Below are 22095 nucleotides of genomic sequence, written 5' to 3' on the forward strand. Positions count from 1 at the left end.
GGCCCAGGGAGAAAGCAGAAATCGGCATCAAAAGATAGCCATCCCGCAGCTCTCTCTCAGAAAAAGGACAGCATGTTGTGGGCTGATGGTAATGCAGCTATGATGGGGACTCCTGGCCATGAACAACTGCTGATGGGAAGACCTGGAGCCACCCGCATCCAACACATCCAACGAGAAGGGCCAGGGACCCCCACCAATCAGCTCCAGATGGAGGGAGGGCTGCTCTGGTAAAGAGGTGGTGGCCCGCAGACTAGAGGACTGTGGGCCAAACCCATCCTGCGATCTCTTTTTTTTTTTTTAATGGCTGGGGAAAGAATCAAAGACAGAACACTACTTTGTGATACATAAAAATTACATGAAATTCAAATTTCAGTGTTCATAAATAAAGGTTGTTTTGGAACACAGCCATGCTCATTCACTTACATATGGTCTGTGGCTGTTTCTGCATTACGACAGCAAAGTTGTAGCTGCGACAGAGACCATATGGCCCACAAAGCCTAAAATATTTATTATCTGGGTCTTTACAGAAAAAGTTTGCAGACTCCTGATTTAAAGCAACTGGGTCTCAAAATCTCAGGAAGTACGAAGAAGAGACCACAGATGTTGAGGCTCAGTGCACACAAAGCAGGTGTTGGGCCACAGGCTGGAGACAGAGGCTTTGAGGTCCCCAATGTCCCTTTCCTCCAGCATCTGGAGCCTGCAGGAGAGTGGGATCTTCACAGCCATCTCTTGAGATACACTATTAACCCCATTTTACACATGAAGGAACAGCACAGAGAGGTTCCCTAACTTGCTCAAGGTCACGGGGCCGAGGAGGAGCCAAGTCCTCAAAGCACCTGTGTCACACTACAGAGCAGGAGCTCTTTCCTCACCCAGAAAACAAGCTCCTGAAGACAGTACACGGCTAGCTTTGAAAGAAATGGTGCAACAGTGTTCTTCACCATCACCCCCATACCTGTCCCTCCACCAACACAGCCAAAGAAAGGAAGCAATTAGATGGGGGTCCCAGGGAAATTAAGTTTGTCCTTTTACTCCCTCTGCTGTCTTGGAAACCTGAGTGAAGTGCTGGGGCAGGTGGGGCTCTGCCAATGTGGGCTGTCAGTGAGCGCTGGGGTAGGAACCACTCCCTGCAACCACCCCAGCTGCCCTGCTAGGCACAGCGACTGCCTGGGGGCTTCCTGGGGCTAGGCCTGGGGCCCTACGTCTCCTAAAGGGGGACAACCAGAGGAAGATCCCCAAAGAGCCGGATAATAAAAAATGGGAAGGAAGGGAGAGCCAGATACCCTGATCCGCTGCCTTCTCCCAGCCCTGGGGGGGACAGGGACACAGAAAACCCTTTGATGGTTCAAAATTTAACCTGCTTGCTCCTTCCCCGTAGAGAGTAAACCATTAATCCACCAGGGTCCTGCAGGCAGGGCTAGAGCTGGGCTTCTCCTAGCCTCAGATCAAGAAAGCCCTAGTAAGCACAGTTACTTCCGCCCTACTCCCCAGACACCCCGTTCCATGGTAGGTCCCCAACACCCCCGCCCCCCTGACTCAGCTGTAGTGGCTCTGTCTCTCAGTGTGAAGCACAGGAGATTTCGCTGTGGGCAGGACAGGGGGGTCCTGAAACTCCCTCTCCTCCTCTGATCTGCTTGTCAATTGCCATAGACTAGCAGCCCAATTCCAAAAGTTGAAAGGCCAAACAAACAAAAAAAAGTCAAAAGGGCAAAAGCATAAGCAGAGGGCTAGTGTTCATTCAGCAGGCGTTGCTTGGGCACTTACCAGGTGTCGGGCATGGAGGACCCAGGAGGGTCTATGCCGGGCACTGTCCCTTAGTGGCACAGGGGTGAGTACAGACAAAAGCCACCTATCTGTCCACATCAGCTTCCAGGTTGGCATTTTTTTTTAATTAAAAAAATTTTTTTAAGATTTTGTTTGAGAGAGAGGGAGCGCTTGCGCATGAGCTGGGGGAGGGGCAGAGGGAGAAGCGGACTCTGCTGAGCCCGGTGGGTGGGTGGGGACTGGGCTCCAGGCTCCATCTCAGGACCCGGGAGATCATGACCTGAGCCAAAATCAGCCGCGAAACCAACTGACACCCCCCCGCCCAGGTACCCCCCAGGTTGACTTCTGAGAAGGACCTACCTGCTTGCAGGACTCACAGGACAGAGTTACCGATTTTATTGCTAGTACTTAATTCCGGAAGTGCAAAGCCCAGGAGCCCAGTGTCCCTCTAAGGCAAGCACACCTCCCTGTACTTAAGACAGCAGTTAGGCATCTATCTCAAACACCCGCCCTAAGTCACTCCCTCCTCTTGGATATGCCAGGCTCACAAATCAGTCAGGAATTGTGCTGCTTTGGGCTTCTAAGTGTGACCACTTTTTAAAATTGGTTTGCCCCACCCTCTTCCTTCCCACTGGGCCTGTAAACTCATCCTACCAGGGTCTCATCTGACTGCAGATGTGGGGCAGGGCCACCGTCCTCTTCCATCTCCGGTCCATTGGCTCCTTGGCATGCATTCAGGATATTGTGCCAGAAGGGTGGGGCGAGAGAGGGTCTGAGGTTCAGAGGGACACACCTGAGAAGACTTTGGCCACTGCGTCCCAGAGAATTAACCCATCAGATCTCAGGGGACAGCTACGGTGGCAGGTGGAGTGGGGAACCCCTCAGTTGCGGCGTGGGGTGACCTAGAATCTGGGCTTCCCTAGCTCTCAGGTGTGAGTCGGCAGCCCCTTAACCCTCACAGTTAATGCCCAAGGATAAAGGGAACCACATCAGACCCAGGAGGGAGAGGACCCTGGATGAATGAGGATCTTGAGGCTCTAAACTGGCGGCAGGGCCAGACTGCCTCCCATACTTCCTAAGAAAAAGAGATGAAACAACATCGTAATGGACTTTGGTATCAGATGGACTTGTGTCTGAACCCCCAGGGCCACGGTTTACGTCTTCATTGTCTGGGGTTATTTAACTTCTCCAAACCTCTTTTTTTTTTTTTTTTTAAGATTTTATTTATTTATTCATGAGAGACACAGACTGAGAGAAAGAGGCAGAGACACAGGCAGAGGAGAAGCAGGCTCCATGCAGGGAGCCCGATGTGGGACTCAATCCTGGGACTCCAGGATCACACCCTGGGCCGAAGGCAGGCACTAAACCACTGAGCCACCCAGGGATCCCCAAACCTCATTTTTAACACAGGGATGACCATATATCAACCCCACAAAATCGTAAGGATGAAGAATGCACATAGAGGGTTTAGCATCACTTGTCACACAAGTAGTGTTAACTCTTGGCCGTGCTTGTGATTTGCTGTTTACATACTTGCACCCCCCCACACACACATACACACAACAGTCTCTAATTAAAAGTGGGAGCTGAGGGATGCCTGGATGGCTCAGTGGTTGAGTGCCTGCCTTTGGCTCAGGGTGTGATCCCCAAGTCCCAGGATCGAGCCCCACATCGGGCTCCCTGCATGGAGCCTGCTTCTCCCTCTGCCCGTGTCTCTCTGCCTCTCTCTCATGAATAAATAAATAAAATCTTTTTTAAAAATGGGAGCTGGGGCAGCCCGGGTGGCTCAGCAGTTTAGCGCCACCTTCAGCCCAGAGCCCAATCCTGGAGATTCAGGATGGAGTCCCATCTGGGGGGAGAGCCTGCCTCTCCCTCTGCCTGTGTTTCTGCCTCTCTCTCTCTCTCTCTCTCTCTCTTTCTGTGTCTCTCATGAATGAATAAATAAAATCTTTAAAAAAATAAAAAAATAAAAAATGGGAGCTGAATGCAGTAGGCTAGTGGAGAAGCTACAAATTGCTCTGCCACTTCCTGGGTGGTGAAGGGTTCTTTTAAAAAAAAAAAAAGATTTTATTTATTTATTAGACACAGAGAGACAGAGACAGAGAGAAAGAGAGGCAGAGACACAGGCAGAGGAAGAAGCAGGCTCCATGCAGGGAGCCCGACGTGGGTCTCCATCCCTGGTCTCCAGGATCAGGCCCTGGGCTGAAGGCGTTGCTAAACCGCTGAGCCACCCGGGCTGCCCTTTTTTTTTTTTTTTAAGATTTTATTTATTTATTCATAGAGACACACAGAGAGAGAAGCAGAGACACAGGCAGAGGGAGAAGCAGTCTCCATGCAGAGAGCCCGACGTGGGACTCGATCCAGAGTCTCCAGGATCACGCCCTGGGCTGCAGGTGGTGCTAAACCGCTGCACCACTGGGGCTGCCCTTGTTGAAGGGTTCTTGAGGAACTCTGCTTCCAGGGGTATCCCCGTTCTTGGGGTGAGGACCCAGGGAAAGTGAAGAGGGAAACTCACCGGATCTGGGAGATATCCCCGTGGGGGCCCTGCTCCTGCTCCCACTGGCAGCTCCAGTACAGGGAATAGTCTTCTTCAGGGAGCCCCTCTCAGAACCCAGTCCAGCACCTCAGCAGGGGCACCTCTGTCAGTCCTTTTAGGGTTACTGCTCATGATCCAGAAGTTTGCATAGGAGACAGGGGGCACTTCTTCCAGCCCAGACCAGCTGCCTCCTCAACTGCTCCAGCCCTTCCCTGCCCTGCCCTACTTCAAACACCCCAAGGATGGTGCTGGTGCTGTGCCCAGGCCTTTAACCCCTTGGATGCCACGGCAGGTGTCAAGGATCCCTGGTCCTCCTGTCCTCAGCACTGCCTGAACAAAGGGCAGGCACTGGCCTTAGGCCCATGTGAAAACAGGTACAAGAGGCCAAGATAGGGTCACCCTGAGACCCTGCAGACACCTGATACCCCAGGGAACCTCTACCCTCCCTCCAGCGGGACAGAGTGAGCTGAGGAGGGGAGAAAGAGAGCATCCTGGAAACCTACTCAACAGCAGGGTCCTCCTGGGACCCCAGGAAGGAGGGAAGAACTTTGCCTGCTCTCGAATTTGTCTGCAAAATTGCTGTTGGTCCCTTTAAGGGGCAGATTACAGGGTAGGGGTGATTAACTGGGCAGCATCAATTACCTGGAAGATGGGCTTGGGCCCAGCCCCCCCATCTCCTTCCTTATCACAGCTTCTGGGGGGCTGAGTCCCCTCTCCGCTTCCCCGCTTCCCCGGCTGGCAGAGGACATCCTGACCTAGGGGCCCTCCTGGCTTCCTCCTGTGGCCTGGTGGCCAAGGACACATCACCATCCGCAAGCCGGGGCCTCAGAGCCACCTGGCAGCCTCTCTCCTAGTCCTCCCAGTGCAAACGTTGGAGGGGATAGGTGCCCACAGTGGGACACAGACATTTGGCGTGCAGCCCTTGTCAGGAAAGGTTAGCTGCCCCCCGCTGTCATGGGACCTGGGCGAGCCCTGCTGTCTCTGTGTTTCCTGGGCTAGGAAACCAGAGGATGGAGTTCAATGATCCATAGTGGATCCCTCCTCTAGGTGACAGGAGGGCAGTTGCTGCCCCACATGGAACCTGTGTCCTTCCTGCTGGCTGGCCCCCAGACCACAAGAGCGATGGTGGCTATTCCTGGCCTTGTAGGAACTCAGGGGGACACCACCTCATTTTACTGGTGTGGAGGCCTCGGAGATCCTCTAAACCTGGTAGCATTCAGATGAGGACACGGGCTCAAGGCAGGTGTGATTTACTGGCTGTCACAGCGTAAATCCCAGAGGACCCAGGGCAGCTGCCTGGCTCCCAGGGGATCAGGGCTTGAGGCTTCCCATCCTGCCAGCTTCTTGAGAATTCCTAGACCCGCTCCCCATGGACTTTCTTCAGCCAGAGTCCCAAGGCCTAGTATATAAAGTGGGTGGAAATCTGGGCACCTGGCTCCTCCAGGCACCAGGGAAGGGTGTGGATGCATGAGCCGGTGCCAGCTAGACATCTGTACGTCATGGGAGGATAGAGGGCTGGTTTCCAGGGGGTGGAGGGCATCTGGATAGCTAAGTCACTAATTGTACTGCCTTTTTGGGAGGAGGCTCTCTGTTTGGTACCCAATCTTCAGGAAAGGTATGGGACCAGCACTTCTCTCCACCTCCCTCACAGACCTGCAGGCAGTCTCCAGGTTGGGACCTCCCCAGGATGGTCTCCATTAGGGTGGAAGAGCGCTGTCTGCTACTCACTTCCCATGAAATCTCTTCAAGAAGCTCAGAGGGCTCAATCACAAAGCCAGCTATCCCAGCTCAGCCTGTCTATAGGTTTCACCGGCTCTTATATTCTCCAATACTTCATGACTTACGGGAGGCTCACATTCCACCCAGACTCCAGGGAACCTGATCTCTCCAGATGAAGTGTCTGGCTCTGGCCTTTGTTCAAGGTGCCTGTGACACCAACTGCCTTCACAATGCTTCTCTTGTCACCTGCATCAGACCTGGGTTCCCCCAGCTGCCTCCTCCACACTAAGTGCCAGGACAAACACTGCGGAGCTCTATGGAAGGAGGGCCCCAGCTTTTGGGAAAGGAGTACCTCCTCGAGTTCAGACTAGGAAGAAATCTCCCGGGGCACCTTCCAGAATTAGCAATTTATCCCATTTTCTGCCCAGAACCCCTTACGCTGCAGGTGAACTCCTCATTGTTTCCAGTAGAGACTACAGACTACTCGGACATATTGTTCCCTCTTCCAAAGACTGACATTCCAGCCCCAGATGATGCCTATCCAACCAGCCCCCTGCTCCTTCTCTGTGGAGCTTCTGACCTACTGCTTTCCCCACTCTCCTGAGGAGGTCCCAGGTCTCCCCCAGAACACAACGAACGAGCACAAATGTATGGTCCTCGTCCTCTGACCTGACCAGTCCTGGGGGGTCCAAGCCGCAGCCCCTGAAGCAGGGAGGTGAGCTGGTGGAGGGCTACTCCATTTGGAGCCTCCCGATGTCTCCACGTCCTTTTCATCTTTCCTGGGGCAGGCTTAGGCACTCAGGCGTGCTGGGCCCAGGAAAGGTTAAACCGGTTGGGCAGTCTCTCCCCTTCTCACCCCCCCCCCCCCCACCACAACCCCAAGCAGCATCTAAACTGGGCAACTTGGTGGCAGGAACAAAGCCGGTGTTTGTTGGGTTTCCCTCCTGCCTGGGAGGCTGTTCTCGGACCACGGCATTCCTGGCCTGGACAGAGTCAGCTCAGAGTGGCTTCTCCCGCTGCTGCAGCAACAATCACTCCGTTCCACAGGCCATGCCCAGGGCACAGCTCAGAGGGCTGCAGGTGCTCCCACATTAAAATGAATTTAAGTCAAGAAAAGTAGTTCCTGGGATCCCTGGGTGGCTCAGGGGTTGAGCGTCTGCCTTTGGCTTAAGGGCGTGATCCTGGAGTCCTGGGATCCAGTCCCACATCAGGCTCCTTGCACGGAGCCTGCTTCTCCCTCTGCCTAGGTCTCTGCCTCTCTCTCTGTGTCTCTCTCATGAATAAATAAATAAAAATTTTTTAAAAAAAAAAAAGCTACTTCTTGAGTTGCCCAGGTGGTTCAGCTGGTGGATCCTGCAACTCTTGATCTCAGGGTCATGAGTTCAAGCCTGCACACTAGATGTAGAGATTACTTAAATAATTTTTAAAAAGCTACTTCTTAGGCAGAATAAGGCCTAGAACCAGGCATCGACATAATAGCTTTTTCGGGACGCCTGGGTGGCTCAGCAGTTGAGCACCTGCCCTCGGCCCAAGGAGTGATCCTGGAGTCCTGGGATCGAGTCCCACATTGGGCTCCCTGCATGGAGTCTGCTTCTCTTTTTTTTTTTTTTTTTTAATTTTATTTATTTATGATAGGCACACAGTGAGAGAGAGAGAGAGAGAGAGAGAGAGAGAGAGGCAGAGACACAGGCAGAGGGAGAAGCAAGCTCCATGCACCGGGAGCCCGACGTGGGATTCGATCCCGTGTCTCCAGGATCGCGCCCTGGGCCAAAGGCAGGCGCCAAACCGCTGCGCCACCCAGGGATTCCGAGTCTGCTTCTCTACCTATGTCTCTGCCTCTCTCTCTCTCTCTCTCATGAATAGTCTTAAAAAACAAAAGACATAGCTTTTTCAAGGTCAGTGAATAAATCAGATCAGAAGGTCTCACAAGGCCTAAGGACAGCTGCACGTGCGCCAACCTTCCCTCCTCTCATCTTGCATCCTCTAGCTGTGGAGAGGACTCATAGGCCAGGAAGGGTCAGGGCGAGATGAGCTGACTGGCCAGAGCAAAGAGGAAGGGATGGATGGAAGCAAACGTGTTCAGGGGCAGAAGTCCCTTTGCGAACAGGACCACATGCCTGCAGCAAGGAGGCGGGAAGTTAGCTCACTTGCCCAGCACCTGGGCGCCCAGTGCCTCACCCAGGTGACAGGAAGGCAGACAAGTCAGTGTGGCATCTGTTTTTATTAGAAAAACCCATTTGGTCAGCTCCCCTGACCCAGAACAGAGATTGGGTAGCCTCCGAGTCACTTGGCCTTCATCTGATCTTCCACCCTCTTCCGAGAGGGGAGAGCAGGGGATGGGGGTAGAGTCAGGCAGTCTCCTTAGTGCCCCCTCCTGGGCCCCTCAGTTCACACTGCAGCACCACAAGGCACACAGATGAGGGCCCGAGGCTTGTTGCTGGAGGCACTCCTGCTCGTTCCTGCTCATATGGCTTTAGGACGGAAGGAGGAGGCTTTCACAGACACTGAGGCCTGGTCCCCGACTCTGGTTGAGAGCAGGCAGGATCCTGGAGAAGGTGGCAGGGGCTGGGGATGAGAGACCGCACTCCAGAGGCCCTCCAGAGTCTGGAAAGCACCTGGATCTCCTAGGCAGCGGCCTCGGAAGCCCCTCAGTTCTTCTTGGACTTGGGAGTGTCATACTTCCTCTTGCTGGAGTACCACAGCAGCAGGGGGATGCCGATGGAGGGCAGGGTCATGACTCCGAAGGCTGCCCAGTCCAGCTGTGGAAGACGACACAGGCCCTGCTTACAAGTCTGGACGAGGCCTGGGAGGGCCAGAAAGGAGGCGTGTAACGAGGAAGGGAGCAGCACAGCCCAAACGTTCAGCAGAGCCTCAGCAGAGAGGCTCCTCTGACCGCTCCTGATGGGAAGGCTCTCTACAGACCCCCCTGTCTTCCAAGCTACATAGCCCAAGGCCTTGTCCGACCTCACCCAGACTGGAAGAGAAATTCTCTCTTCCATTCTATCTTTGAGGGAGGTGATGCCCGGGTCCTGCCCTGACTGCCAAGCCTCCTGTGAGCCCAGTCCTGCCCATACCCCAACCCCCTCTTCAAGTTTTACACCTCCCTTTCTGCCTTTTTGCCTTGAGGTACTAGTTGCCGAGCCTTTTTCTCCCCCCTGAGCCACTCCCTCTCCCTAAGATGCATGCCCTGACTTTACCTCCTCTGATTGGTTGAATGCCACCTCCCCCTGAAAGCCCTCCAGGTCAGGGGGTCCCCCAACAGCCTGTCTGTGGTCTCAGTCATGACACTTTTCTCCCCGCTGACCTGTCTGAGGTCTCTACAAGCCCAAGATCTTTATGGGAAGGGGGTGTGTCTTGTTCACCTTTGTCTTCCTCAAGCAAAGCACAAGCCTGGACACAGAATAAGGAGCTTCATGGTTATTCACAGAACGAACACAGGGATCTCCTTGGTTAGTACTTTAAGCAAATGTTCAAAGAATCCTCTCCCAGACTAGACCACAACAGTGCTCCTACCCAACCTCCCCAATGCTCTACAACTCTCAGAGTCTAAACACATATTCTGTTAAGATTCAAAATAGACCCAGGACTCCAACATGGGACTCAACTCAAGGCCAGTAGTGAAAAGAGGCAGTTTTTTTTGGTTCCCTGGTAATTGTGAGCTCATTGGCAACAGTCTGTCATCATGGGTAAATCAGGACATTTGGTGGCTGTGTCAGACCCCCAAAAACCCGATATGATGAGAGCCAACAAACTGAACAAATCTAAAGAGGCCAAAAGGTCCCACAACCAAACCCTGTTATCATCCTGGGGGAAGGGGAAGAGAACACTTCGGAGCTTACAAAATGCTTACAAAATGCGGGGAGAATCTCCTATCAAACTCCCGCTGGGCCAGGATCCCTCCCTGTCCAGGGGCGCTGGTAAAGCCAATCTGAAAGGAAGACAAGAATGATGTTAGGGCAAACCCAAGTCCTTCTCAGGTGAGGAAGGGCAGTCCCAACCAACCCAATTGGAAATATGACATTTTCAATTCTCAAAGGTGTAAGAGGCTTTAAGGAGACGCGCAAAAGCTTTTGAACTAGAAAGAGCTGGATGATTTTCAGCATGTCGTAAAGAGGAATAAACCAGAAACCAGAAGACACAGGAGGAGCTTTTTCTCAACAAGGGAGGCCAGGAGTGCAGGTGATGTTAAACCAGATGTTTCCTCTTTGCCTCAGGCTCTGGAAAGAGTGGCTCACACCCCAAACCCCTCTGCAGGACCAGTGTGTGACAGAATGACTGTCCTTGGCAATCGTTTCCCTGTTACTCCAGTGGAAATGCTCGTCTACACCTCACAAATTGACACGAGGCTCCAACGACATAAGGAGCATTCTGAGAAGCACGAAGCCCCACCCAATGGCACACACTAGAGGAGGGGCTGGGGCCGGCAGCATTCCTGCCCCAAGGGCAGGCCAGGAACTGGAGCACACTGCAAATAGCCTTGCTCTCAAGTGGCAGCTGGGCCTTTGATTTTGTGTCTTTTAACCTATCAACTACCAAGGAGAATCAGAATTCTATAGTTGGTTCTGAAAGCACAATGCACTCAAGATGTGAAAACCTAACTAGGATTATAAGAATGCAGTTCCATGTGGTTACAAAAATAATCTGATAAGTGGTGAATGTCAGGGATCCCTGGGTGGCGCAGCGGTTTGGCGCCTGCCTTTGGCCCAGAGCACGATCCTGGAGACCCGGGATCGAATCCCACGTCAGGCTCCCGGTGCATGGAGCCTGCTTCTGCCTCTGCCTATGTCTCTGCCTCTCTCTCTCTCTCTCTGTGACTATCATAAATAAAAATTAAAAAAAAAAAATTTTAAAAGTGGTGAATGTCAGAGACTCCTTCAGCTGACGTGAGAGTCTTCCCTGCTGGGTACTCAGTACGCAGCCTACAGCCCACCTGAAGGTCTTGTCAGACGCTTTCATAAATTCATGGCCCCAGTGTCCCAATCTTCTCCCGGCACACTCTGGGGCTCAATGAATGTCTGTTGACCTTTTCAACAATCAACCAAAAGACTATTTACTACTGATTTTCTATGATATATGAGAAACAGAGAGACATCTAAGTCAAAGTCCCCAGGCAGGAGGAGTTTATGATTAAAGTGGGGAGGGGGCATGTAAAGACCTACACAGAAGAAAAAGGGGGTACTGAGACAGCTCACAATGAAATGTTTGAGTGGCATAGGCTGTCAGGGCTCTAGAAGTTTCGATGCAGTCAGCAAACGCTTGCTGAAAGAGGACAAAATCGTGAGGTGTAAAAGCAGAAGACAGAAATGAAGGCATGCAGTCCACAGCTTGGCCTGGAGAGGGGACACTTCCAACAAAGAATAAGAATGAGAGAGGATGGGGAGTGAGGGAAGAGTGCAAGGCCTCTGTGGGAGGAATGTGCCAGAAAGCTGGAGGTAGAGAACAGCTACCCCACCAGAGTGTGGCAGGAGTGGTCCAAGCCAGAGAAAGACACGGACACAGCGGAGACTGGGAATGAGCCAGTGGCGGTGCAGAGAATGGGGGGATTGGGGGGTGGTAGTGGGCTGGGCAACCACAACCACAAGTGGTGAGGTCCAGATTAGAAGCAGAGCAGGAAGCAGGAAGAGGAGGGGAGGTTACGGTTCTCCCCTCCCACCATCTCAACTGCTTCATTCTGGATCTCTACAATTTGAAACCTCCTTCCTTCCTAAGGGCAGCATCCCAGCTTCTGGTCCTTCTCACCATTCTCAGAATTTAATGGGTGCCTTGGAAAGTTTCTGCAAGGTTCCAAAGACAAGCGGATCTTGGCCCATCCAGCTAAGGTTTGAGGAACTCACCACGACAGGCCCATCCTCCTGAGCCAGGTAAGTAACAGTAGCCGAAGTAAAGTTGAAATAGCCAGCCTTGAGTGGGCGCAGGACCACGGTGTGGGAGACATTGCTAGCACTGACCTAACAGTCAAGGAAGCTAGAAGAGGAAGCTGAAGTGGAAACATCCTTTCAATGTATATACTAAATGCACCATTCACAAAACAGGCAGTCCGTACATGTGATTTAATGCCTGCCATCCTCTGCAGCAATAATAAATATATGCCATCCTCTAAGCCTGGTACTTCCCAGCCAAGAGGAAGGGGTCTTGGAGATACTCAAAATCCAGGCTCTTCACGCTGTACTCAGGACTAAGGTTCCTCAAGTCAGCTTTCAAAGCAATACATGTTACAGACGAAAAATCCTTCTTACAGAAACTCTTTCATTGACTAAATGAAGGAAGACTGAAAATACAAAATAAAAACCAAAAATATGGGATCCCTGGGTGGCGCAGCGGTTTCGCGCCTGCCTTTGGCCCAGGGCGCGATCCTGGAGACCCGGGATCGAATCCCACGTCGGGCTCCCGGTGCATGGAGCCTGCTTCTCCCTCTGCCTGTGTGTCTGCTTCTCTCTCTCTCTCTCTCTCTCTCTATCATAAATTAAAAACAAAAAAAACAAACAAACAAACAAAAAAACCACCAAGAGAACACTTACCCTTCCCAGAAAATCTAAACATTTTAATTCACAGGGAGAAAAGTTAATCTAATTCCAAATACTCGGGAAACAACTGGTGGATGCCAGTAAAAGACACACTGAGTGAGGAACACCTCCAGAGGCCACAGGGGCTGGGGGGCTCCACACTAGTGGCCAACAGACTTTCTTCCAAAAGCAGTCTATGTACCCTCGTCCAGCCACAAACAGCCTACTATGTATCTACATCCTCCCCACACAGTGTGTCGTAGGGCCTTCTAATCTGAACTTGAGGAACCTCCTTCCTTTTTCTTAGGTCTACCCTCAATCACGCCCAATTCTCTCTTGTCCCATCTTATCCAGAGAGGTGACAGAAGAATGGCTGGGCACAGCCAGACTATGTGAAGTAACCTGCTGCTCTGAAGGCTGTGTGTCTTCCCCAACTTCAGGCTTTATCACCCACTGTCAAGGATACGGGGCAATCCGGTCCCATTTGACATTGAGCATTCCAGACACAATGCCAAAGTCCTCTGGGGGAAAGGAATCATCAGATAACTCCACGTCTAATGCAGCACTGCAAAATGGAGTGACAAACAGGTTAGTAAGTGGGGCACCAGGGTGGCTCAGTGGTCGAGGGTCTGCATTCAGCTCAGGTCATGATCCCAAGGTCCTGGGATTGAGTCCTACATAGGGGCTCCCTGCAGGGAGCCTGCTTCTCCCTCTGCCTGTGTCTCTGCCTCTCTGTGTCTCTCATGAATAAATAAATAAAATCTTAAAAAAAAAAAAAAAGGGTTAGTAAGTAATGATGGGGGGCTCCTGGCTCGCTCAGTCAGGGAAGCCTGCTTCAGGGAAGCAGGCAACTCTTGATCTTGGGGTTCTGAGTTTGAGCCCCACGCTGGGTGGGGAGAGGACTTAAAAATAAAAATAAAACCTTAAAAAAAAGTAATCAGCAATTAAATCTGCCTGCTTGTACTAAAAAATCATCAGGGACACCTGGGTGGCTCAGCAGTTAAAGTGCCTGCCTTCAGCCCAGGGCGTGATCCTGGAGTCCCGGGATTGAGTCCCATGTCGGGCTCCCTGCATGGATCCTGCTTCTCCCTCTGCCTGTGTCTCTGACTCTCTCTCTCTGTTCTCTCATGAATAAATAAAATCTTTAAAAAATAAAAATAAAAAAATAAAAATTTTAAAAAAATAAAAAATCATCACGAGAGAGATATAAGTCACATAGTAACAGGTTTGCTGCACTGAAGAATCTAGGTCAAGGACTGAATTATATGGCTAAAAAGCACCAAGGAAGGAAAGAGCTTAAATTCTCTCTTGTCCCAATTTCTGTGTCTTCGCGTGTAGGTACAGAGAGAGAGGACCAAGACACATATGGAAGAGAGAATGAGAGCGAATAAAATTAAAGAAAGGCAACACACATGCTTACAGGTTGATGAAAGAAAGGAAGCTAAAACCTGCAAGCCCCATTGCTTCTTCCTCCTCAGAAACTTCCAGCTCCAGAAAGTGGGAGAGGTTTCTCCGAGCTTAGGTCAAAGCAGGTCCAGGAGGGCCGGCACTCACAATACCTGTTGCTGCAGGAACCCCAAAGCTCTCCGGTCCCGCTGGGAAATCTAAGAATCGTTAAAGGGCCCAACCTACAGCCCCCGGCCCCCTCACCTTGAGCCAACATTGTAGATGTTGTACTGCAAGGTCAGGTCTCGCCCCTCCACGGCGTATCTGTTCAGCAGTGACTTGGAGGCCAGAAGCCGGGCTCCTTCCTCCGCATGACTGACAGCAAACAGGGCCAACAGCAAGGAAGCCAGAAGCCTCATCTTGGGGGGACGGGGTGGGGGGGGACGTCAGGTGGGCAGTCAACCCAAACATGGAAGCACTCGGCCACCTGCCTCGTAGAGCCCCCGCACCAAATCTAGCAGAACTCTCTTAATCTAACCAACACTGGGTCCTCCTTCCCCAACAGCCGGGAGGGCTGAGCCCCCGCCAGGACCTCCCACATGTCCTCCCCGCCGCCCTCTTCCTCAGCTGGTGGGGTCGACCGTCGCACCGGCCTCCTCTGCTCAGCCCCACAGGGTCCGCCCCACGCCCCCTGCCTGGGCCCCCACATCCCATCCGTGGGCCCCTCAAGGGCTCAGTCCGCTCGGCCCTCCCCCTCTTGCCAGGAAGACACGTCCCCCACCCGCGCGGCGCGCCTCTCCCGTCCCTGCCGCGGCTGAGCGGCCCCTCCGCCGCCGCCGCCACCGCTACCGTCGGGCGCCGTTCCGACCCTGGCGATCCCCGCCCGCGCCCCCAAGACTCAGCGCTCACCGCGCGCACCCCACAGTCCTTTCAGGGGGCCACCGAGACCGGAAGGGAGCGTCAGCGGCCCAAAGGCCGGAAGTGAGGTCAGGTCGGAAACCCGGATGCTCCGCGCGATGCCTCCTGGGAATCGTAGTTCCCAGCCACACCCCACACCCGGCTCTGCGGCGCCGGCACGCGGCCGGATGCCTCTGGCCTGCGCTTTCAGTTGCTGCCACCCGGGCCAGGTGCCCCGCGGACCCCATAGGAATAGAGACTGAGTGTGCAGTCTGCAGCGCCCGGTGCGCCCGCGGTCCTGGAACCAGGGGAAAGCTCTTTCTCTCAGGGCTACTGGCATCTTTTCTGCTTGCAGAGGACAAACGTGGTCCTCCCCACATCCTGGAAGCGCCAAGCCCGGAGCTTTGCTTACAAGCCCTTGGAGAGAAAAGCGGTCCTTTCTTTTCCGTCCAGCCTGTAACCGCTCTGGCTCAAGCACATCACTGTGTGTTGTGTTCTCTGCAGTGGGCGCCCTGTCTTGGCTCTTTCCCTGCCCTTTCCATCAGCTGCCAGACAGATGCCCACAAACAGCGAACTGGAAAAGGATGTCCGTGGGGTTCCGCGTTCGGTTCCGCGTTGGTGAATTCAGGTCTTAAGTCTGCCACTCGCTGGCTACCTAACCTTAAAACAGCTGTCACCACTGTAAAGCCTTGCTGCTCAGGTCTGTATAATGAGATAATTCCAACACTCTCCAAGTGTTGGAGGTCAGATAATGTTTTAGTGTAAAACACTAAGCATATTGTCTGGCACAAGTATGTGCTTGGCAAATGCTGACTACCAACATTATTATTCTGCACCTCCACTGCGGCATTTCTTCATCTGGTTGCGTTTATGGAGTCCGTAGCTTGTGCTTGCACTGTTCTAGGTCATAAGGATATGGTGAGGAACAGGACACAGAAGATTTCTCCTTTCTAGGGACTTAGTTCCTATGGAATAATACACATTTCCTGTATTTGTTTTAGCGTGCCCTGCATTCCCAACCTCACACACTAGAGCTCCTTGAGGACAGGTTGTCTGTTTTGCATTTGCTCAGAGTGACAACTCCTCTACACACACCCTCCAAGCGACTACTCTCTTCTTATTCACATCCAGCCCAGCGTTCAGGTCCCTGTCCCAGTCTCATCCCCCCTGGGAAGCCTACCATGGCTTTGCCAGACTACATTGCTCTGGTGTAGCACTGGCGTTTACTATGTTTTTCCCCAGTTTCTGCCCCGAAAAACCCACCTTAATGATTAGATGCTATTTCTCCAGTGTACACTTATCTAAAGGTCCTACAGTGATGCTGAGCACAAAGAGGGTGCTCAAGAAATACTGCTGATGGTGGGAGTTTTTTTTTTTTTTTAGATTGATTTTATTTATTTGTTTGTTTATTCATGAAAGACACAGAGAGACATGCAGACATAGGCAGAGGGAGAAGCAGGCTCCCAGCAGGGAGCCCAATGCGGGACTCGATCCCAGGACCCTGGGATCATGCCCTGAGCCAAAGGCAGATGCTCAACCACTGAGCCACTCAAGTGCCCCCCCCCTTTTAGATTTTATTTATTTGAGAGAGATTAAGCAAGACAGAGAACACGAGCTGGGGTGTGGGGGGCACAGAAGGAGAAGGAGGAGCAGACTCCCACCTGAGAAGGGAGCCAGATACAGGACTCAATGCCAGCACCCCGGGATCATGACCTGAGCCAAAGGTAGACGCTTAACCAACTGAGCCACCCAGGTGTCCCTTTATTCCTTTCCAAAGCATTGTTTTCATAGCAATATCTCCAGACTTTGAAAGATAAGAAGTGTGGATGTTCCTGTTCCTCAGACTCAGCTGCACACAAAAGGAATACATCTTCAGTGCACAAAGTACCCTACCAATAGTCACTCTGGATTCAGGAGAGAAGTGTCTCCATCCTTACTTTGCCCCATTATACACTGACCCTTCTGCCTCTGCCCCTTCCAGTCAAGTCCCTTGTTCATTCATGGATACATTGAGTATTCATTTTTCTTTTTTAGATTAATTTTTTTGTGATAAGTATATGTGTAACATGGAATTTGCCATTTTAACCATTTAAAGTGTACAGTTCGGTAGCCTTAAGTACAATGGCATTGTTATACAATCATCATCACCATCTATCTCCAGGAAATTTTCAACCTCTTGAATTGAAACTCCATACCTATTAAACATAAATGCTGGGGATCCCTGGGTGGCGCAGCGGTTTGGCGCCTGCCTTTGGCCCAGGGCGCGATCCTGGAGACCCGGGATCGAATCCCACGTCGGGCTCCCGGTGCATGGAGCCTGCTTCTCCCTCTGCCTGTGTCTCTGCCTCTCTCTCTCTCTCTCTGTGACTGTCATAAATAAATAAAAATTAAAAAAAAAATTAAAAAAAAAACATAAATGCTTATTCTTGTTCCCCACCAGTCCTGGCAACCACTACTCTACTTCCTGTTTCTAGGAATTTGATGACTCTAGGTGCTTCATGTAAGTGGAATCATGCAATAAACTCACTTTACACAAATAATGCATACTTATATTCTCAGTGAAAAACAAATCAATGGGCAGCCTGGGTGGCTCAGTGGTTTAGCGCCACCTTCAGCCCAGGGCGTGACCCTGGAGACCTGAGATTGAGTCCTGTGTCGGGCTCCTTGCATGGAGCCTGCTTCTCCCTTTGCCTGTGTCTCTGCTTCTCTCTCTGTCTCTCTCATGAATAAATAAATAAAATCTTTTTTAAAAAAAGAAAAACAAATCAAGTACTGAAATAGTGACTATAAATGTCCAGATGCAAATTTAGATGGTCAAGAAATGTTAACTATTTTATTTTTCTGTAATCAAATCTAGTTTCTGTTTCCAGACTTCTCCATAGAGGAGCAGGGACTCCCTAGCCATCTTCTCCAGAGGTGCCTCTAATTTTCTAGAGGGCTCCTGATGTGCCAGAGGCATGGGGCTTGGTTATCAATACTTTTTTTTTTTTTAATTTCTCTTAGCTATGGGAAGTCCTTAGTAATAATCAGATTTTTAAAAAGATTTTATTTATTTATTCATGAGAGACACACACACACACACAGAGATCCCTAACCAGATTTTTAAAAAAGATTTTACTGGGATCCCTGGGTGGTTCAGCGGTTTAGCGCCTGCCTTCGGCCCAGGGCATGATCCTGGAGTCCCAGGATCCAGTCCCGCATCAGGCTCCCTGCGTGGAGCCTGCTTCTCCCTCTGCCTGTGTCTCTGCCTCTCTCTCCCTCTCTCTGTGTCTCTCATGAATGAATAAATAAATCTTTAAAAAATAAACATTAAAAAGATTTTACTTGGGATCCCTGGGTGGCGCGGCGGTTTGGCGCCTGCCTTTGGCCCAGGGCGCGATCCTGGAGACCCGGGATCGAATCCCACGTCGGGCTCCCGGTGCATGGAGCCTGCTTCTCCCTCTGCCTGTGTCTCTGCCTCTCTCTCTCTCTCTGTGACTATCATAAATAAAAAATTTAAAAAAAAAAAAGATTTTACTTAATTATTTTAGAGGGAGGGAGAGAGGAAAGGAGGGGGCAGAGGGAGAAGGAGAGAAACTCAAGCAGACTCGCTGCTGAGTGTGGATCCTGACGAGGAGCTCCATCTCACGACCCTGAGATCATGACCTGAGCTGAAATCAAGAGTTGGTCGCTTAACTGACTGAGCCACCAGATGTCCTCTGGTTATCAATATTTCTCCTTTCTGGCATCCACTAAGACATTCAATCCTGTCTGCTTTCAGGTGTGGGTTCCATGGGAGCCTAGCCACACCCTCCCAGCCTTACCCAGACGCTCTGTAGGCACAGGGCCTCTTCCCCTTCTATGTTCCACCTCTTGGAGCCATGGGGCACTTCACTTCTTCCTTGCTACTCGAGGGCATTCCTCAGTTCTGCCAACTGGACTGGGACTGGGGTGAGCAGAAATCTTAAAGAATGTCTTAGGCCACCTCCCCAGGCATGGCCCAGGGCTGGCCAAGAACAAGAACATTCTCTTCCATAACTACAAAAACATTATTATACCCATGAAGTTCAACATTAACATAATACATTATTTTCTTTTCTTTCTTTTTATTTTTTTTAAATCTTTATTTGTTTATGATAGTCACAGAGAGAGAGAGAGAGAGAGAGAGAGAGAGAGAGGCAGAGACACAGGCAGAGGGAGAAGCAGGCTCCATGCACCGGGAGCCCGACGTGGGATTCGATCCCGGGTCTCCAGGATCGCGCCCTGGGCCAAAGGCAGGCGCCAAACCGCTGCACCACCCAGGGATCCCTTTCTTTTTTTTTTTTTTAAGAACTTATTTATTGGGATCCCTGGGTGGCACAGCGGTTTGGCGCCTGCCTTTGGCCCAGGGCGCGATCCTGGAGACCCGGGATCGAATCCCACGTCGGGCTCCCGGTGCATGGAGCCTGCTTCTCCCTCTGCCTGTGTCTCTGCCTCTCTCTCTCTCTCTCTCTCTCTGTGACTATCATAAATAAAAATTTTTAAAAAAGAACTTTTTTATTTATTCATGAGAGACACACAGAGAGAGAGAGAGAGAGAGAGGCAGAGACACAGGCAGAGAGAGAAGCAGGCCCATGCAGGGAGCCTGACGTTGGACTTGATCCTGGATCTCCAGGATTACGCCCTGGGCTGAAGGTGGCGCTAAACCGCTGAGCCACCCGGGCAGCCCCAATACACTATTTGCTGATGCAGTCCATATTCAGTTTTCTTCAAAATGCCATCTATGGGGATCCCTTGACGATAAAATCAGGACGCCCTGGTGGCTCAGCGGTTGAGCGCCTGCTTTTGGCCCAGGGCGTGATCCTGGAGACCTAGGATCGAGTTCCGCATCAGGCTCCCTGCATGGGCCTGCTTCTCTCTCTGCCTCTCTTTCTGTGTGTGTGTGTGTGTGTGTGTGTGTGTCTCATGAAGAAATAAAATCTTTTAAAAAAATAAATAAATAAATAAATATAAATAAATAAATAAATAAATAAATAAATAAAATCTTTAAAAAAAATGCCGCCTATGATTTTCATAGAGAATCCAGGGTCCTACGAAGGGTTACAGATGGCAGCATGGCATGCGACGGAGAAGAGACGGGGAGAGAGGCCCAGCAGCTCGATCTCTTGGCACAGATGTCTGAGGGGCTCTTCTGAGTCCTTGGATCCCCCGAAAATCTCAGACACCCGAAGTTGTCGGTGGACTGTTATCTGCTTCTTACCAAATGTGGATTCCAAGGTAGATTCTGCAGTCTGCATCTGCCACGTCATCATGATGCCCTTTGAGGGTCTGGGCCATGTTCAAAAGTAGACCATAGTCTACTCTTCTTTCTGCTCACCCATGTGGGTAGGGGTTGGGGAGGCAATGTTTCCAGCCTTCTTCTGATGAGAAGTGAAGCAGTGGGGATGTGTGCGGGTATCTGTAGACCGTGCCCCTTGGACCCCACCCTCCAATTGCTATGACAACCACTTCTGTGAGGACATGGGGACAAGAATTGTGAGTCTGCTGGGTGGGAAGCAGACATGCTGGAGGATCATCACATTAGTGATCATAGCACTTTATGATCATGAAGAAAAAAGAGAATGTATCTTTATCTTCCATCGGCAAAGTAAGGGGGCAGGCTGGGGCATTGGCAGGAGCAAGGGTGCTGACCCTGAGGTCCTGCTTGCTGTGAGCTGCTCCCTCCCTCCTGACTTCTCTTTCTCTCCCTCAGGAGACCAAAGGAGCATGGGGACCCCCAGGGGCAGAAAATCCATCCTTTAACACCTTTGACGCATCCTTGACATCCATCTACAGCTTCGCTGATGACCTGGGCTACCAGGGGAGCCAGGAGCTGACCAGTGTGAGTGCTTCCCACCCTGCAGGCCCCTCCCCTGGGGTCCCACGCCCCTTGCCCCACCACTATGTGGACACTTTTCCTCACTGACCTCCCCCAGGATGTCCTGCCGCAACCTTCTGTATCTTCTCTGCATCCTTCCAGTTCACATCTTCACTAAACATGGCTCCAGTTTACTGCTTCCAGAATAAAACACCAACAGTAGTAACAAACACGGCTTACATTTACTGAGTACTTACCATATGCTGCTCTGGAAGGTAGAGACTATTATTACCTCTGTTTTTCCAGATAAAGAAACTGAGGCACAAGCAAGTTAAATAACTCTCCCAAGAACACATTAGTAGGAAGCAGAGATGCTAGATGCTGAGGTGTGTGTCTGACCTCAGATCCCCCCCCAACAACTGCCTCCCAGTTTGAGGCCCTCTCTTTACTGTCCTCCATGGCTTCCTTTCCTTTCAACATTTCTGGGCCGAGAAACACACCTGGTGTAGGAACCTAGCTGTTCCTGATCAGAGGGAGGGCTTAAGCGCTGGCTCTGTTCTTGTTAGTAGTCACCGACACAATATACTGCTCATATTTAAAAGGCATAGTTTAGCGTTTTGACATGTGTAGGGACTCATGAAACCATCACAATCAAGATAACAGACATATCCATCACTCCCAAGTATGAACAGCCAGGATTTCCACAACAGATCAGAGGGCTGGTGTCTGCCTCCCAGAATAAATCTGTATTTAACTGAAGTATTTGCATTGGGATCCTTTGAAAAGAACAACCTGTCTCCTGCTGAGTTCAGTTCAGACTAATCCTGAGCATGTGTGCAGGGGTTGTTTGGGGTCTTCCCTGCAGTCTTCTCAGTGAACGTCCCCTGGGAGGGGGCAGGTCTTCTGGGGGGCAGGCTTCCTGGGGGGACAGGCCTGGGGGGTGCAGGTCGCCTGAGGGGGCAGGGCCCCAGCAGGGGCTGGCCCTCTGAGGGGGGCAGGCCCTGCTAAGGCCTGTGGCCTGAGTCTCCCCTCTGACCTCAGCCCCTCTCTGCCTCACTACACCCCTCAGACACGAAGTCCCGTAGGTAACAGGCTGGGTCAGTGGAGAGCACACTTCATTCCTTGCTCTCGGATTCCCCAAGGAAGAAGACCCCAGCCTGCTGCAGTCCAAGAGGCAGAAGCGGAGCAAGGTGGCCAATGTGTGCATGAGGAAGGATAAGGTGAAGGAGGAGGAGGATGAGGAAGAGGCCGAGAGTGCCACTCTGCCCCGGCGATCCTTGAGGGTGAGACGCAAGCTGCCCCTGTACTCGCGGGCATGCCAGCTGGGGCAGAAGAAACAACCTAGCACCCTGGGAAGCAGCCACAGCACGCCCACGTCCAAGACCAAGTCCTCCCGCTGGAGCATAGCCGGCTTCCTCCAGTACCTGTGCAGCTGCTGTAGCTGGTGGTGCCCGAGGCCAGGGCAGGATGAGCAG

At 51.6% G+C, this 22095-nt stretch overlaps 2 protein-coding genes across 15 annotated transcripts in view; both read right to left on the minus strand.

The window, feature by feature from the left end:
* The window catches only part of ARHGEF2 (Rho/Rac guanine nucleotide exchange factor 2), a 47419-nt gene extending 42903 nt beyond the window's left edge, over positions 1 to 4516 (minus strand). For 3 of the 9 annotated variants that reach the window (XM_072733587.1, XM_072733584.1, XM_072733582.1), the window contains exon 1: positions 2419 to 2476. In XM_072733587.1, coding sequence (XP_072589688.1) covers positions 2419 to 2469 — 51 coding nt within the window. In that variant the 5' untranslated portion in view covers positions 2470 to 2476. Of the gene's footprint in view, positions 1 to 2124; positions 2339 to 2418; positions 2477 to 4279 lie in introns of those variants that run through there. The other 6 variants (XM_025997280.2, XM_072733590.1, XM_072733588.1 and 3 more) reach the window with 5 other exon arrangements.
* A 3705-nt stretch (positions 4517 to 8221) lies between these two features.
* SSR2 (signal sequence receptor subunit 2) lies at positions 8222 to 14902 on the minus strand. Of its 6 annotated transcripts, none has more exons than XM_072732508.1 (7): positions 14818 to 14901; positions 14173 to 14327; positions 12989 to 13087; positions 11854 to 11962; positions 9870 to 9947; positions 9382 to 9409; positions 8222 to 8822 (listed from the first exon to the last, which is right to left on the minus strand). In XM_072732508.1, the coding sequence occupies exons 2-7, from the start codon at positions 14325 to 14327 to the stop codon at positions 8668 to 8670; spliced, it is 624 nt and encodes a 207-aa protein (XP_072588609.1). In that variant the 5' UTR covers positions 14818 to 14901; the 3' UTR covers positions 8222 to 8667. The 6 variants fall into 6 exon arrangements, with proteins under 6 accessions (XP_072588609.1, XP_072588610.1, XP_025853071.1 ...); XM_072732509.1 differs by having other exon boundaries at positions 8222 to 8778; positions 9324 to 9409; XM_072732510.1 differs by having other exon boundaries at positions 8789 to 8822; positions 9324 to 9409.
* Between the last annotated feature and the right edge of the window lie 7193 nt (positions 14903 to 22095).

The sequence above is a fragment of the Vulpes vulpes genome, chromosome 13, assembly GCF_048418805.1.
Source record: "Vulpes vulpes isolate BD-2025 chromosome 13, VulVul3, whole genome shotgun sequence".
In the NCBI taxonomy this organism is placed as follows: domain Eukaryota; kingdom Metazoa; phylum Chordata; class Mammalia; order Carnivora; family Canidae; genus Vulpes; species Vulpes vulpes.